This window comes from Nannobrachium achirus, assembly GCF_963921795.1.
Source record: "Nannobrachium achirus genome assembly, chromosome: 15".
In the NCBI taxonomy this organism is placed as follows: domain Eukaryota; kingdom Metazoa; phylum Chordata; class Actinopteri; order Myctophiformes; family Myctophidae; genus Nannobrachium; species Nannobrachium achirus.
Genome location: NC_137822.1, coordinates 29,805,087 through 29,821,662, shown reverse-complemented (window position 1 = coordinate 29,821,662; position 16,576 = coordinate 29,805,087). Strand labels below are relative to the sequence as shown.

The 16,576-nt window shown below is 43.9% G+C and overlaps 1 protein-coding gene across 1 annotated transcript in view; it reads right to left on the bottom strand.

Annotated features, from left to right (window-relative positions):
* The window catches only part of grin3a (glutamate receptor, ionotropic, N-methyl-D-aspartate 3A), a gene marked incomplete at both ends in the record, with an annotated part of 104,371 nt that extends 90,704 nt beyond the window's left edge, over positions 1–13,667 (bottom strand). Inside the window, one exon of the mRNA XM_080743535.1 lies at positions 12,837–13,667. Coding sequence (XP_080599661.1) covers positions 12,837–13,667 — 831 coding nt within the window. The remainder of the gene's footprint in view (positions 1–12,836) is intronic.
* Positions 13,668–16,576: the final 2,909 nt, after the last annotated feature.

Genomic DNA, 16,576 nt, shown 5'->3' with positions numbered 1-16,576 from the left:
GCACATACTCATGGCAAACATTTTGAGTCAGAAAGAAACATGAAACGGGTCTTTTGTTCTCTGGTCTAAATGATTTATTGCTGTTCTTCTCCAATCTTTTCTTCAGAAGCCGCACTTATGGTGTAGTTAGGAGCACCAAATGAAAATCAATGCAACATAATTGCATATGATTCCGACAGTTAAACACCGGCTATGAAGATTTATCATGCACATTGATTGTCAAAAACGCTCTTCATCTCTACATATACACTGACATATACTGTACGTGTAGATCCACTGTATGTGGATACAAGAAATACAGCATTTTAGAAGTGCCACATAATGTTTTAGGCATTGTTGTTTTAGGCATTGACATTACACATTAAATCCAATTCATATTTAACTATGAGGGTTTAGAGGTTAAATGAACCCTTCCTAATTTATTTTATTTCCATTCATATGCTGTTCAGAGTTAGATTTTTACTGTGTTGTTCAATCAAAACTAGCTCACTCAGAGCATCTATACTGCTATCTATGACAGGTCTGAGTCATTTGATGTTGAAGTTAGGATGCTTTTCCACTTGGTGTTGTCGAGCGTATAGCGGCTACACTGCTTGGTGATGAGCTTAATCTGTAGCCGCTATACCATGCGATACTAAAAATGTTATGTCATCTTTTTTAAATGTACTCCCATTACGTGATAAAGTTAGGGGTGCTTTTCAACTTGGTATTGAGCTTATATGGCCCTATGCCATGTGATATTAAACATTTTTCATAGTCATCCCTCTAACTTACTCCCAATAACACACGCCAGAGAGAGCCCAGCTGGAGAGCTGGGCTTATTTATCTGGGTCACAGCGCTGGAGTAACTGACAGTGGGTGCTTGGACACTGGCAGGCACTTGGTGTTCAACATTTCACTGCGTGCCAGGCTGGAACTGTGACGCCTCGCGAGCACCGCATGACCATGCAAGTTGAATATCATAAGACCTGGTATGCCCAAAACCGTGACTTTTCAGGATATTACAGAAAAAAAGAACCTTAAGTTCCAATATGGAGCCAATGAGGTTATTTTGTAACACTTTTCATAGGTTAGATATTTATATTTTTAACGCAGACTGAACTTTCACTTTCCAAATTTTTGAATGATCCGACATAGCTAAAATATGAGATTTGGAAGAGTGCAACACATTGTGAGCTTGTAGACTGGCTATTTTCTCTACTTTTGGGACACACTCTTGTAAGGCAAAGCATGGCATTCATTTTCAAACAAACACAAACCCCATGAGTTGAAATAAGGAGATACAAGGTTTCTCCTGCTGCCTTACAGCAATTGTATGCTCTCCTTGCTTTGTCACAGCCTGCCAACTGAAAAGGGTCCAATTTAGGTGGTCAAGTGAGCGAATATCAATTGATTGCGACCGAAGGTCGTAGTTTACCATGAGAAATGTCACAGCTTGTCTCTGTGTGTGTACACATTTTTACGGTCTATGGGTTTGCTGCTCTGACATCATGCTCTGATGTCACTTGTGATGACATATCCGGCACATCTTGTCCATGTATCCGTGTATCTCTGAAGGTTACGCCTAACACTGTGGTTCCCTTGACACATCACTGTGACATCACAGGTGATATCACTGGTGACATCACCTATTCCCCAGAATCCCTTTTATGCCCATATATGAAGATCCCTGATGTCATCAATATACATCACTGGCCAGATGGCCAAGACATGGTCCATATCTGTGTGGCTGGTTCAAATGGGGATCTCCATGTATGGACATAAAAGGGATTGTATGTTGTGATGTCATGGGAACCACTCTAACAGAATCCCTTTTAGCCCATACATGGAGATCCCTGGTGGCATCAATATTAAGCCTATATCTAACTTCACATGGCAATGCCATATCTGTGTGGTTGGTTCAGACAGTGATCTCTATGTATGGGCATAAAAGGGATGTACCATATACAGTACATGGATCTCCATAAATGGGTACCAGGGGTCTGGGGACGGCCCTCCATTCCGAAACACCACCATTCCGAAACCCCACCATTCCGAAACACCACCATTCCGAAACACCACCATTCCGAAACACCACCATTCCGAAATTTAAATTATTTTAACTTTCACCCACCTCCACCCACTTTACCTCACCCACGTTCACCCCCCAACCCACCTCCAACCACTTTCCCCCTCCTCCACTCACTTCCTCCCACCTCCACCCACTTTCACCTCCACCCACCCACCTCCACCAACTTTAACCCAGCCACCTCTACCCAATTTCACCCAACTCCACCCACTTTCTCCCACATCCACCCACTTTGGCCCCCCCACCTCCACCCACTTTCACCCGACTCCAAGGGGCAGGAAAGTGGGTGGAGTTGGGTAAAAGTGGGAGGGCCTGGGTGAAAGTGGGTGGAGGTTGGGGGAAAGTGAATAGAGCTGGGTGAAAGTAGGTGGGGATGGGTGAAAATGGTTGGAGGTGGGGAAAATGGGTGGATGTGAGTGAAAGTAGGTGGAGGTGGGTGAAAGCGGGTGGAGATGGGTGGGGTGGGTGGAGGGATCTGGATGGAGGTAGGTGAAAGTTAGTGGAGGTGGGTGGGGCTGGGTGAAACTTGGTGGAGGTTGGTGGGGGTGGATGGAGGTGGGTGAAAAATAAAACTGCATGTTCGGAATGGTGGTGTTTCTGATTTTCGGAATGGTGGGGTCTTATAGAACAATGGGAAACCCCACCATTCCGAATAATGGAAGTCAATCTTCGGAATGGTGGGGTTTCGGAATGGAGGTGTGTACCCCAGGGGTCTCCATATAAGGGTAACTGGTCCGTTATACATCACTGGCCAGATGGGCGAGGTTGCATGTCGCCCTGAGGCGTCTTACTAGTAGGAGTTAGTTTAAACAAATGTGATATAAGCCAAGCCATATCAACCATAATTCAGACCATTAATGGCTCTCTTACTGTATTTGCGGAAGAAATAACCTACTTGATTGAAACTAAAGAAGACTATTGGGAAAGGTTTTGTCAAGGATTTCCCAGGTAAAACTTGCAGAGCTTGAAGTGTCAATTAGGCATTATCAATTGTGAACTTCTATTGCAGTGCTCTTGTGTGAGCATACCGACATATTACTGTGTGAAAGTGTGGTATGATAGGGAACACAGCACAGGACGTCATCGGGACCTATCTTTATCTGGTACTCAAACTTCACCTCACAGTGCCTGTGGCACCTTGCGGCAGTCTCACAACATCATTAAAGATCCATCCCGCCCCAGCCATCACTTGTTCAACCTCCTGCGGTCTGTAAGGAGATACTAGGAACATTGCAGCTAGGACTTCCAAGAAGAAAAACAAGTTACCCAGGGCTGTGGTACAATTAAGCAATTCTGCTTTCACCCTGATCCCCTCCCACGCACCCAGTGTGCAGTAACTGGTGAGCAAGCTTATCTGTTCTTTTTAAACATCTAATTTCGTTTTTTTTTTCTACATGCGCCGTGCTAAAAGATGGTTAGATCTATTACATGACATTATGCAAATTTGACTTAACCCTGATTCAATTTACACATTGCACAAATCTGCATTTGTTGCCAGTGAGAAGTATATCGTCACTGTTGGGCAGAAACCTTGTATCTCCAAGTTTCAAAATGTGTATGTTTTTTTTTTTCGCAAAGTGAAGCCCTGCTTCATCATAAGGCTGTCGAACAAAAGTAGTGAAAACAGCCGATCTACAAGCACACGACGACTCGCGGTGCGAGGCATTGTGTGCTTGTAGATCTGCTATTTTCACTAGTTTAGTTCATTTTTAAAATGATAAATACAAAACGAACGGGCTTGGATATAAAAGGTTTACACCCGACAACGACGATATACAAGCTGTTTAACTGAGTAGATTTATTCCCCCCATGTCAGTTATCGGGACATTAAGTGCTCAAAAATAATAATATTGTTAATGTTCTGTAAAGATGGGTCATGGTTCAATTCCTGTTAGGAATATTGAGTGAAATGATCACATACTGTAACTGTTTGTTGTTTTCTTGTAAAAGGAGATGGCAAACTAGTATTTGCCTATGCGATGTAGTGGACTAGAAGTAAAAGTGCTGAAGATTTTAAACTGTTCAAGTAAAGTAATAATACCTCAAAATGTAGTGTACAGTATACTTGAGTAAATATACTTAGTTACTTTACAACACTGGTGAGATGTGATCTGATCGACCTAATAATAATAATAGAGGGTAACTAAAAATGAATGTAAATATTTTAAGCCAATATTGTTTGTCTAAATCTACAAGCTCACAACCTGCCGGCTATTTTCAAAATGTTTGAATAGTTTTGCCTAGAATGAAAATATGGACTGCTGTTTGAAAGTGGCTAAGTGCCAGTATTGTGCACCCTCATCAGTGCCAGATGTATGATAATCATTATATTTGTATGATAATTTTACCCTCTGAGCAATGTACAAACAACAAATGAAGCAAAGCGTTAGTTTATGCAGGACACATGAGTCTCGCCCGCCTCAGCCATAGAGTTATAATAAGTATAGAGAGGACACCAGATATCCTCGCCCGTCCACTTGCATTGAGTTGCTCACCCAGCGCATGAAGCGTACTTCCGCATTTGGAAACGCCTCAGAAACGTGACGTAGTGGGGCTTCTGTGACACTTTTTGCGTCATAGTTTGTGTTCAATTCATAAACAAGCACTTCCACTATGAACGCGCAGCCAATACAAAGAAGCCTAGAATGCGCGCGTGTTAGAAGCCCCAAATGCAGTACCTCAAACGGCAACCATGTCCATGGCGCTTCAGAGCTCCCCCTAGGTTCCGGGGGCTTGGCCTCAGCTGTAATCAGCCGTCAGTCAGATCATTTCCTCATTCACAGATCTGCTGATCACACTCTCTAATCCAATCAGAGCTCTCGCTCAGTAAGGGAGGCTCCTTTAAATACACTATAGCTCTGCTCGTCTTTGATCTGTTCATATCTACTCTTGAGTCATCCGTGGATTATTTGAGCAGACATTTACGTGAACGGATCGCGCACGCGAAACGCACGGGGAGAAGACGCCTCGGCCAAAACAGCCACTCTATCCCAATGGAGATCCAGATAATCACGTGAGCTAGCGACCTGGGGATTGAAAAAAAAGAAAAAACAACGGCGCGGTCCAAGAAGGAGGGGTGGCGGGCTCATGTTTACCAGTAAGACTCCCTAATCGGGAGATAAGCGACCGTTGGTCGCTTATCTCCACAAAGTCTGACCTCACCAGCCCATACTTGGGCATGGATGACTTATATCTCCATATACGGAGATGGCCATATATGGAGATACGATGACATCACAGAGTCCACAGCTGATGATGTGGCGTGATGTCATACAATACACAAACAAGCCCTATATAAAGGGGCAATTCTCTAATAGAAAATATTAATGTTCCACAAGGATGAAGGATTTGAAGAATTGACAACGGTTTATTCATCAAAGAGGCAAAAAGTTGAACAGAGTATCAGCATTCACAAAAGACAGAGCTCTGGCCTCCATGGCCAGAGCTTGGGCCCCGTGGGGCAGACCACTCCTGAAGTGTCATATGGGACACCTCTTATACACCAAGGTGCTCTCCCTAGATGGAGATAGAATCTAAACATCTATACTAAGTACCATACAGTATATAATAAGGCTGACTGGTTAAGTTGCAATGACCATGTATAGCATCACTTAGTACAGGTTTTATGCTGACACAGAGGAGAAGTAGAAGTCACAGTCCATGGATGTCAGCTGTTGGATTGACAGCTGCAGGCACATCCAAATTAGTACTTTGGCACTATTTGTTACTATATAAATATTTCTACCACAATTCTCACCAGGGAAGAGAGCATTCCTCGACTCAGACCTTATCGCCAGGATCAACTAAGCTTATAGCTTATCATCACATCCAACCATCTTAAGATACTCAGCTAGTGGGGAATGCTCTCTTCCCTGGTGAGAATTGCCCCTTTATATAGGGCTTGTTTGTGTATTGTATGACATCACGCCACATCATCAGCTGTGGACTCTGTGATGTCATCGTATCTCCATATATGGCCATCTCCGTATATGGAGATATAAGTCGTCCATGCCCAAGTATGGGCTGGTGTGGTCAGACTTTGTGTGATGCGTAGGTTATCTCCATATATGGAGATTCAACATTCCAGGTGTAACTATGGCTGCCCGTATGACGTGAGAGGTGGAGGTTGTGGATTGGCAGGCAAGGAGTGTGTGTGCAAAGTTTGGCATGTCTTGGGGCAACGGTGGCGGAGATATGAGTTGGGGAAAAGTGTGACATGACGGACAGACTGACTGACTGACAGACAGCCGGTGGAGGTTTTGGTAGTAAATGCGACCTGACGGTCGCAATAAACATAATATTATGTCTCAGATCATAATACAATAATAGAAATTTCACGGCTAATCTACAACAAGCCATTCTATTTCAGCTAGCAAAGTGTTAAAGTTCCCTGATTTTGCTTAGCAAGCATGTGTGTACAAAATTCTAACGTGGAGCCAAGTTTAACTATATTCCATTTGTTGCAATAAATGGTTAAATATACTTTGACGTGAGTGTTCCTGACTAAATGCCATATAATGCCCAAATGTATGATAATTGTGCCATTAAAATAATAAAGTGCATGCATTTATATACCCTGCTGATTCATAGCCTGGCATGGCCAGACTAATATCACTGCGTAGATGTTAGTCTGGAACTTTGGTGTGGAAGATTCATTTCCCAGGGTCGATTACAAACAGATTCAAACGTCACAGTAAAAAAGAATGTCCCACTTTGAATAGTGGGCTCTGATTGGTCACCCACAACTCAGGGGTGGGCGAAATGGAATATATATAAAATATATATATATATATATATATATATATATATATATATAGTTTTGCTGTGGCAGATTAATCTCGTTTCCAGGCTAGCTGATTCATGATCTACTGTGGCTTTCACACATATATGGATTAAGATAAGGAAATTTGATCCGGAAGATTTGTACTTAGAGGCAAAGTCGGCCTTTCTAGTCAATCACTATGCTTGATGCATGACGTGCATGCCCCCACAGGAGCGAGCACAGCTCGGAGTGTGTGAAGAAGATAACGGGAGGATACATCCAAGTTTACATGTACAGTAAGCGTTATGCAACTGTGTACATGCTCTTCGACCAGTAATGACCACAACCTACTTGTATCAGAAACTGGCTGCCACAGCCCATTAAACCTCTGATATTACGGAGGTTGAAGTTGAAGTCAGACACAGGTCATGATATGCACCGAGAGACTCTTTGGATGATTTTGAAAAGAGATAGCATTACTTTCACCAGTACAAATGTTGCTACAGCAAGCATATTAAATGCATTGCATAGACAGCATTACATCATAATTATACAGTATACAACTTATACAACTGCTGTTACTGTGTTTGAGCAATTAATTTACATTATCTGTAGACCAGATCTGTTTTATCCAAGTAATAGGGTCCATGAAGACGATGAAGTTGCCTGCTTGCACGCAGCCTAGGTGGTGTGTTTTTTTCTCAAGAAGGCATCTCGAACAACGTTGTTGCTTACAATAAAGAAGAACGTTCTTTTTGTGAAGGAAATTACACTGCGCTTTCTCTTCTTTTGGCTGAGTACGTTGATCTTCTTTAAAATGTGAAGCCTCTGGTACGATAGTTTAACATTTTCCATCTGCCAACACTGTTCCTTCTTTCACATCCCTCCCTCGACTGCAACTCATCTCCAGGTGTTCTCAAGCTTTTCCAGATCCCTAGCCTCTTACCTGCTAAACCATTCACCCCTCGCTGCCTCCAAACTTCTCAACTCTCTGTGCCCAAACCACAAATTCTCCAATTCTCCATTCATTTTGTGCCGTGCGCGCACACACACGCACGCACACGCACACGCACACGCACACGCACACGCACACACACACACACACACACACACACACACACACACACACACACACACGCGTTACTGTAGCTCAGTCGGTGGCAAGTGTCCCAGAAGCCTTCAGGCTAACTAATGGTGGGGTGAAGGCGGTATGTGTGTGTGTGTGTGTGTGTGTGTGTGCCTACGTGCATTCATTCGTGTCCTGTGCGTGAGAGAGTGAGAGTGTGTATATGTGCAAATGAACACAATGTGGTTGCCTGTTACCAAGGAGGTCTCTGCTCATGTATCCACGCACACACGCACACACAAACACAAACACACACACACACACACACACGCACACGCGCACGCGCACACACACACACACACACACACACACACACACACACACACACACACACACACACACACACACACACACAAACACACGCACACACAAACACAAACACACACACACACACAAACACACGCACACACGCGCACACACACACTTGCTTCGTGGCTAGGAGGGCCACTAATATGAAGCCCTTCAAACCAGCAAGCTAAATTAAACTCAGAGAAGCAGTGACTTGATTGGACGGACACTCACTCACACACTCAATGCGACCTGCCTTGTTGTCATATTTAAAAAGTCATGCTCTTGTTCTAAAACCTGGCAATTACGCTTAGGCAGGACGTTGATTGAACCCAAACGCACTCTCAACTTAAGCTTAACTGCGGTGGGAATTGCTTACACACCAACAGACAATAATAAATCACGATTGTGCATGACCGTCTGTCTATCCAGATTATGAAATAACCAGCCCAGCCCTAGTTCTCACACCTGCATGTGCACACACACATACTGTACTTGAACAATACCAGTGATGAATCAGAGTGTTTTCAACCTAAAGGCATTTCCCTATCTATCTCTTGTGTGTGTGTGTGTGTGTGTGTGTGTGTGTGTGTGTGTGTGTGTGTGTGTGTGTGTGTGTGTGTGTGTGTGTGTGTGTGTGTGTGCAAAATAACTTTTTCTGCAAGCCTTGAATTTGAGAGTGGATTAGCATAAAATAATGTCTAATTATCCTAATGTCATTGTTTGGCATTCCAGTGGTGAATTCAACAGATAATCTTAAAGTGGCATATTTGGCACAATACTGGTTTACATTTCCACTGAGGCAGATGGGATTATAGGCACAGCGTGATTGAGTGTGTTGCAGTTTTATTTTATTTATTTATTTTTCCATATTCACATATTCTTTAGTTTGGATTCCTTATTTCACCTATGATTTATTGTCTTGGGGGGCTGCTGTTGTGAAAAGTCCAAAATAGCATCATTATCAAATGAAAAACAAAGCAAATCACAACATACTGTATATAGGGTATTTCCAATAATTGCTTTCTACTGTTAGCCTGCTGCCTACTAGTCAAACTCTACATCTTTTGGAAAGTGAATTCCACTACATGTGAATCCATGTTCATGTTCTTTTTCTAGTAAAGCTGCCAAGACTGTCATGTTAACCTGTAGCCTGAAGTTAGCAATAGAGATTTCCAATCCTCAATGCACTTTAACAAATGACCCAAGGGGACCTGCTTTGTCTTCTGATCCCCATGAGCACACGTGACATGAACATTGGACATTTTATCATATTCAACAACATGATCTATACATGGACTCTTTGAGGTTCCACATCAATCAGCACACAGGATCTTGGAATATTTGCAATGTTTCAGCCCTTTTCGGAAATATACAGTACTGTCCCATGCAGGGAGAATACACTTCGTATTCTGGGTCCCAGGACATACTCTGAATGTTTCATAATATTGAATAAATAATACAATCTATTGGCCATACCATTCATTTTATCTTGTCTTATCTCATCCAGTGGTGGAAAAAGGGCTCACATGTTTAAACAGTAAAAGTATCAAGTAGCAATGTAGAAATACTCTATTATAAGTATACATCTGGATTCATTGAGTAAAAGTACAAAAGTATTGGTATCAAAATGTACTAAAAGTACCAAGTACCAGTATTCAAATGGCCGAAATGTATATATATAGGGCTGAAGTGGTTAATGTATGTTTTGTAATAATAATCAAAATCTACAAAGTAACTATAGTAACTATAGAGCAGAGCTTTCAAATAATTGCAGTGGAGAAAAAGTACAATATTTTCCTCTGAGATGTAGCGGAGTATAAGTAAAATAACTGAAAATTGGGGATACTCCAGTAAAGTAAAAGTACCTCAAAAGTGTACTTAAAGGGGAAGACCACCCATTTTCAATATTGAACTATGTCATTAATATAACTTAGAGGAGTTGTGTGGAAAATCTGGAAATAGAAAAAGGTTCCCCCCCTTCTGTGTTGCATAGAACTGGAAGATTGATTTTGGGGTTTGTATTGTAAAGTACAATGGTGTGATGTCATCAAGTTGTACTTTACAATACAAACCCCAAAATCAATCCTCCAGTTCTAGGCAACACAGAAGGGGGGGAACTTTTTTTCTATTTCCACACAACTCCTCTAAGGTATATTAATGACATAGTACAATATTGAAAATGGGTGGTCTTCCCCTTTAAAGTTATACCATGTAACTTTTTTTATAAAACAAATCTTAAAATTGTCCTAACTGTTAAATCGCTAAAGTTTTAGAACACCCACTCCGTTATTTTCAGCTTCTAAAGCCTTCTCTTTATATGCTTTCTACTTAGCCGTGACAGGGGCGGGATTTCCCAGCAAAATTACGTCATCACACTACCGGCCAATCACAGCGAGGGTTATACACTGCCGGCCAATCACAGCACATCTTGAAGTGGGGTCGCTATGGCGGCCATATTTGTAGTCGCCCGTGTGTCTCTATACTCAAAAGGTAATCTCGCCTACCAGGCAGGGTGAAGTAGTCCGTTTCTCCGGAATGCCTGAACGCACAGGAACCAGGGACCCCTCTAAAGATAGATCTCAGCGAGGTGGAGGCAGACGCGGGGGTGTGAAGGTACGAAAAACGGCCGAAAGACGCGGACGCGACCGTGGTTTGCTATAGGGCTACTGACCACTAGTTGAGCATCTTACACAGTATAGCTTTAAGTACAGTACTTGAGTAAATGTACCAGTTGCTTTCCAACACTGATCTCATCTAGGGATGGGACAATATGAAAATGTCATATCACGATTATTGTGACAAAAGAAATCGCGATTTACGATATTATCACGATAATCTAAATCTATTATCCTGGGGCGGAACATTTGACCAAAAAATAGCCGATCTACACGTCACGTTGTGAGCTTGTAGATCGGCTATTTTTTGGCAAAGACATTTGATAGAGAGTGAAAAGAAGATTTTATAAGTACCTTTTACCAATTATAGAGGGTTTAAATGGTACCGGATATGCAGCTCAGCAAATAAAAGGTGAATTGATCCCAGTGCATGACGGAGGACGATATCACGATAAATTCAATCACCACAATACGATTATCGTGAGTGTTTTTTATCACGATAGACGATAATATCGCTTATCGTCCCATCCCTAGTGTTCACTGTTAGAAATGAGGCGAATAAACCCTTATTTTGGCACACTCTGTGTGGTCTATCTGCTCTTGGTTTGTTCAACATCATCAGTGAGATATCAGGTTTCTGCAGCATGGCGTCAGTGTGCCGCTTTGGAACAGATGAAAGCAGCTCATCCAAGACATTTCACATTGAAGGGCTCCATTAATTGTACTCCCCAAAAATGAGACACCTACATTTATCTAACAAAGTGATTGATGACACTAAATTAGCTTGTATCACGCCATGGCTCTTTTTATGACAATAGTTAACACAATCTGATGAGCCATTGATTGATAATGCTAATACTTTCACAATATAAAGAGGAATTGAGTGATTCAGGTGATTTAGAAGGAGATGGGTGTAGGAAAGAGGCTATTTGTGTGTGGCAGAATGTAAAAGCAGATGAATCTATCTCCAAAAATAAGAAGGAAAAGCTAAATGAATGCCAAACACGTTACACATTGCTGTCATGTGTATTATGTATTTGTAAACATTAAACACTGTTTATCCAACAACCCACACATGAATTTGAGGGTAAACAACTGTGGGGGCAGACCTCCATTCAGAAACACCCCCACTTAGAACCATCCCCATTCAGAAATACCCCCACTGAGGTTAGGGTTAGGTTTAGGTTAGGTTTAGGTGAGACCTCCATTTAGAATAATGGAAGTCAATCTTCTGAATGGCAATGTTTCTGAATGGAGATGGCAACAGGAATCTCTACATCCACGACCAGACCGGACCAGACCAGACCAGAGTTCTGTGCACTCTCCATGGTGCTGAGTTTCCACTGAGAACGAATCCATCAATGTATACATGCACACACACCCTCAGTCAGTGTAACATGTAGGCTATAGCAGTCTCTCATCCCTTCAACTCTTCCCTTGGGGACAGCATAGGTCTACTTAGACAAATTATACTTTATCATTATAGTAGCTAGGCCTACATCTACACACAAGTTCACAGCACCTTGTGCAGAGCTCCTGCACGCACACACGCACGCACACACAAACGCACGCACGCACACACACACACACACACACACACACACACACACACACACACACACACACACACACACACACACACACACACGGCGCGCGCGCACACGCACGCACACACACACACACACACACACACACACACACACACACACACACACACACACACACTGACACACACACACACGCGCGCGCTGGGAGCGAGAGACAAAGTGAACCTGGATCCACTGAATTAATAGCCTAATCACAGACGCGCGCGACCATTTGTTGCAAACAAAACAGGCTACAATGGACCAACAAGTTGTGACTTGTTGTGGGCATGCATTTGTTTTAGCCTACTTTAATGTTAGTGATTGTTAACTTATTAATATCATATTATAGGCCTGTTACTAGCCTATATAGCTATAAAGTAAACCCTACCTCGCTGTGGCGCGCGAACTCCTGCTGCACCACGCTGACGACGGGCACCTGCAGCGCCTGGGAGATGAACTCCAACTTCACCAGCTCGTCGCGGTTCCTGGGGAAGGCGAGCATGGCGGAGACCCCCTGCACCACCACGGTGTGACACACGCTCTCCAGGAACGACAGCGGGTCCTCCTCCTCGGGCTCGGCGCCCTCGCCCGCCGGCGTCGAGGACGAGAGGAAAGGGAAGGAAGCGGGCAGCTCGCCCAGCCCGGAGCCCACGGCCATGACGAGCTCCAGGGACAGGTTGTAGGGCAGCACGCCGGCCCGGTTGAGCGCCTCGGCGGCCAGCAGCGCCGAGTCCCGCGGCGCGAACACGCGGCTCTCCCGCGAGGCGCTCTCCTCGAGGCGCTGCCGCGCCAGGTTCTTACTCCTGTTGCCCGAGCCTCTGGTCCTGAGACTCCCCATTAATAAGCCCGCCGGCCCTCCTCCTCCTCCTCCTCCCTCTCCACTTGTTGTCGTCTCCCCGCTCCTCTCCAGCAACAACAACTCCCGCAGGTCACGCGTCACCCGCCTGGAAGACCCGCCGCCACCACCACCACCACCGCCGGCTGTTGTCGCCGTCTCGCCCCGCGGGTCCCCGTCGTTATTAGTATACCCGCCGCCGGTGGAGGAAGGGGGGAGCAGCAGCCGGGGCTGGACGTGCAGAGCCCCGACTCGGACCGTGTGGCCGATCCGTCTCAGCACCTGGCAGGGCTGCGGGTGGGACAGGGCGCCCGGCGGGAGCAGCAGCGCCAGAGCGCACAGCAGCAGCAGCAGCAGCAGTGATGGAGCCCGCCTCGGACCCATGGCTCCTCCACCCCGCCGCCGTCCTCCTCCACCCGGGCCGGTCGTCATTATCATCAGCGTGTCCTCCTCCTCCTCCTCCGATAACAACAAAAACCACCACAGCAACCACCACAACGTGACCGAAACACGGAGCTGTCCCCCCGCCGCTCCTCGCGCCCCTCCTGCCCCCCGGTGTGCTCCACCGCGTGCGCCCCAGTGCCGCTCCTCAGACCGGCTCCGGCTCCGCGGCTCAACTTGTGCGTTATCCCCCGCCCGTGACAACAGGCTGCGCCAGACCGGCCACGAGCCGCGCACATGCGAAGAACGAAGCCAATTCCAAAGTCGTGCCGACGTCGTTTTTCATCTCAAAGGATTTTCATCAGCAAAACCTTTTTGAACATATAGAACCTATATACGGATTGTAAGATTCCCACAGAGATGAAAATAAAAATAAAGAATATCAGAGAAAATTGGGGAAAAACCTCAGGAAAAACAAGCAGACAAAATATAGTGCTTTAAAAAAAACACACATTCCAGAAACTGAAATACATCACCCCCGAACGAAAATATTTAGGAAGATTTTCTCTCTCTTTTCTTTGCGCTATATCCTATTTGATAGATGGGAAAAATAAATGTATTCCATATTATAGCATCCAGAGTGCAGCAGGCGCACGGTAACTGTTTGGTTTCCTCCTCAGTTAAAACATGAAGCAAGAGGTGTTTTTTTTCTTCTTTTCTTTTCTTCCTGTGTCTCCTCTCCCTCCTCACCCTGGCCTGATGACACTTGTTCTGCTCAGACTCCAGCACCATGCAGACCGCGGTCCGCGCCCCGCACTAGAGGTGAGCCTTTAACCCCGTCATCACCACACCACACTGACTGCACTGGCACAAAAGGATCGATAAGTGGCCCAACAGGCTAATGAAATAACAAGAAGGTAGCCTATTGTACCACCACGGAGTCGGACCACACAGGCGAAAAACTAACAGCTAATTAGAAAAACAAAGGGGTTTCTTTGCACCGTATGCCTAATTAGCCAATATGCACATAGCAAGTGGTGGAAAAAAAGAATCAATACCTTGAGTAAAAGTACAATAGTAGGCCTATTGGCATCAAAATGTAGACCTTATAAGTTAAAAAAGTAGAAAGTATCATTATGCAGAATGTCCCATTTCAAGTTATCATATGGATACAAATCTTTTGAAAATAGCAGATCTACAAGCTCGGCTTGTAGATCAGCTATTTTTGTAATAATAACGTTTTTATACAATATTGGCTGGTCTTTTAGGCCTACAGTATATGTAGATATTGATTTTTGTATGTTCAGTTTGACAAGTTTAGGACTATTTAATATTTGCTTTTTCCCCCTCCCTGCTCTGCTCTCCTCTCCTTGCTCGCCCCACCCTCCCTTTTCATCTTCTCCCTTTCTGGAAAACAACAACATTTGATGGAGCTTATGCAAAATACTGTACAAATCTCACCCATTTCTTTACACCTGTACACAAGTGATGTGACAATAAAGATGATTCTCATTCGGATTATTAATCAATTTACACCTGAAAAATACCTAAAATGTCTTCTAAATCGTAGTGGTTTTCCAAATTAAAAAAGTATATTTCTTCATCTGTGGTGCTCACTGCTCAAAGTTTTTAATGTCAAGGACCTGTGGAATTAGGCCTATATTTGACCACCCATCTCAAAATATTTTGTTCCAGGTACCCCCCAGAAGCAAAGACTTGAGTTCAAAATGTTCGCTTTGAAAATATATATATTCAAAGATTCAAAAACTTTCCAGATTTTTCAACAATAGCAGATCTACAAGCTCACAGCGCGGCACTCGGTGCTGCTCTGTGACACTTGTAGATCTGCTATTTTTGGATAACCAAAGTATAAGAAAATAATGGTTAAAGTGGTTACATGACACTTGCGTTCCCATTCTTAATGGGATGGGATGATTCTCATTCTGATTCTTAAAATAAATGCAATGCCACGTTGGCAGAAAACATCAAAGACAAGTAACACAGCCTATATAATTACATAACACAGTGACATATTATGCAGATAAATAGCCTATCAGAGGAGGAAAGAGACAGGTAAAAGAATAAAACATACCCTGGTACAAAAACATCTGTGAGTGACAAATCCGATTCACCTGTTTGTCAGTGAAATGCACACAGTGCCAACATCAGCTCTGAGCCACCAGCTCCTTGACTCGCAATGCGTTACATCATCTAACACTGTCTAAGCCATAGGCCTTTGTACCAAAGGAAACCAAAGGTTATTGTGTGTAGGGCATGGGTATTCAACATCAGGGGGTCCGGGATCCCTAGGGGGTCCTCAGAGTTACTACAGGGGGTCCTCCACATCTTTGTGTGATAGAAACCTTTTCCCCCTTTTTATACGCATGCACTTGAACCCTATAGTCCATATTCTGAGAACGTTAGCCAAAAATAGCAGATCTACAAGCTCACAACACCGCGGCTTTGTGAGCTTGTAGATCGACTAAGTACAGAGTAAAAGGTCAAGTTTATTAGGTAATGACGGCTCAAGTGGTTAAATATCTGAAAACACAAATTGACATGAACCCAAAATACACTAATGAATGATTGTGCTGTCAAACGATGAAACTATATGGTATCTATTTGTTGTGGGGGTCCCTGCTTCATCTCTCTCTCAACTAAGGGGTCCTTGGCCTGAAAACGTTGAAAACCCCTGGTGTACTGTCGGGTATGGGCCTAGAGGGCGTTTTATGGAAATATAAAGCATACACTATAGGGTTAAATCTGTAACTGTTCATACAGTAGCTAAACCAAGTGCTGCCTGTACTGTATACTGTAGATCTCCCTGCTTGGCTGAGGGATTAAAAAAAACAAGATATGTATCCTCCGTGTGTGTGTGTGTGTGTGTGTGTGTGTGTGTGTGTGTGTGTGTG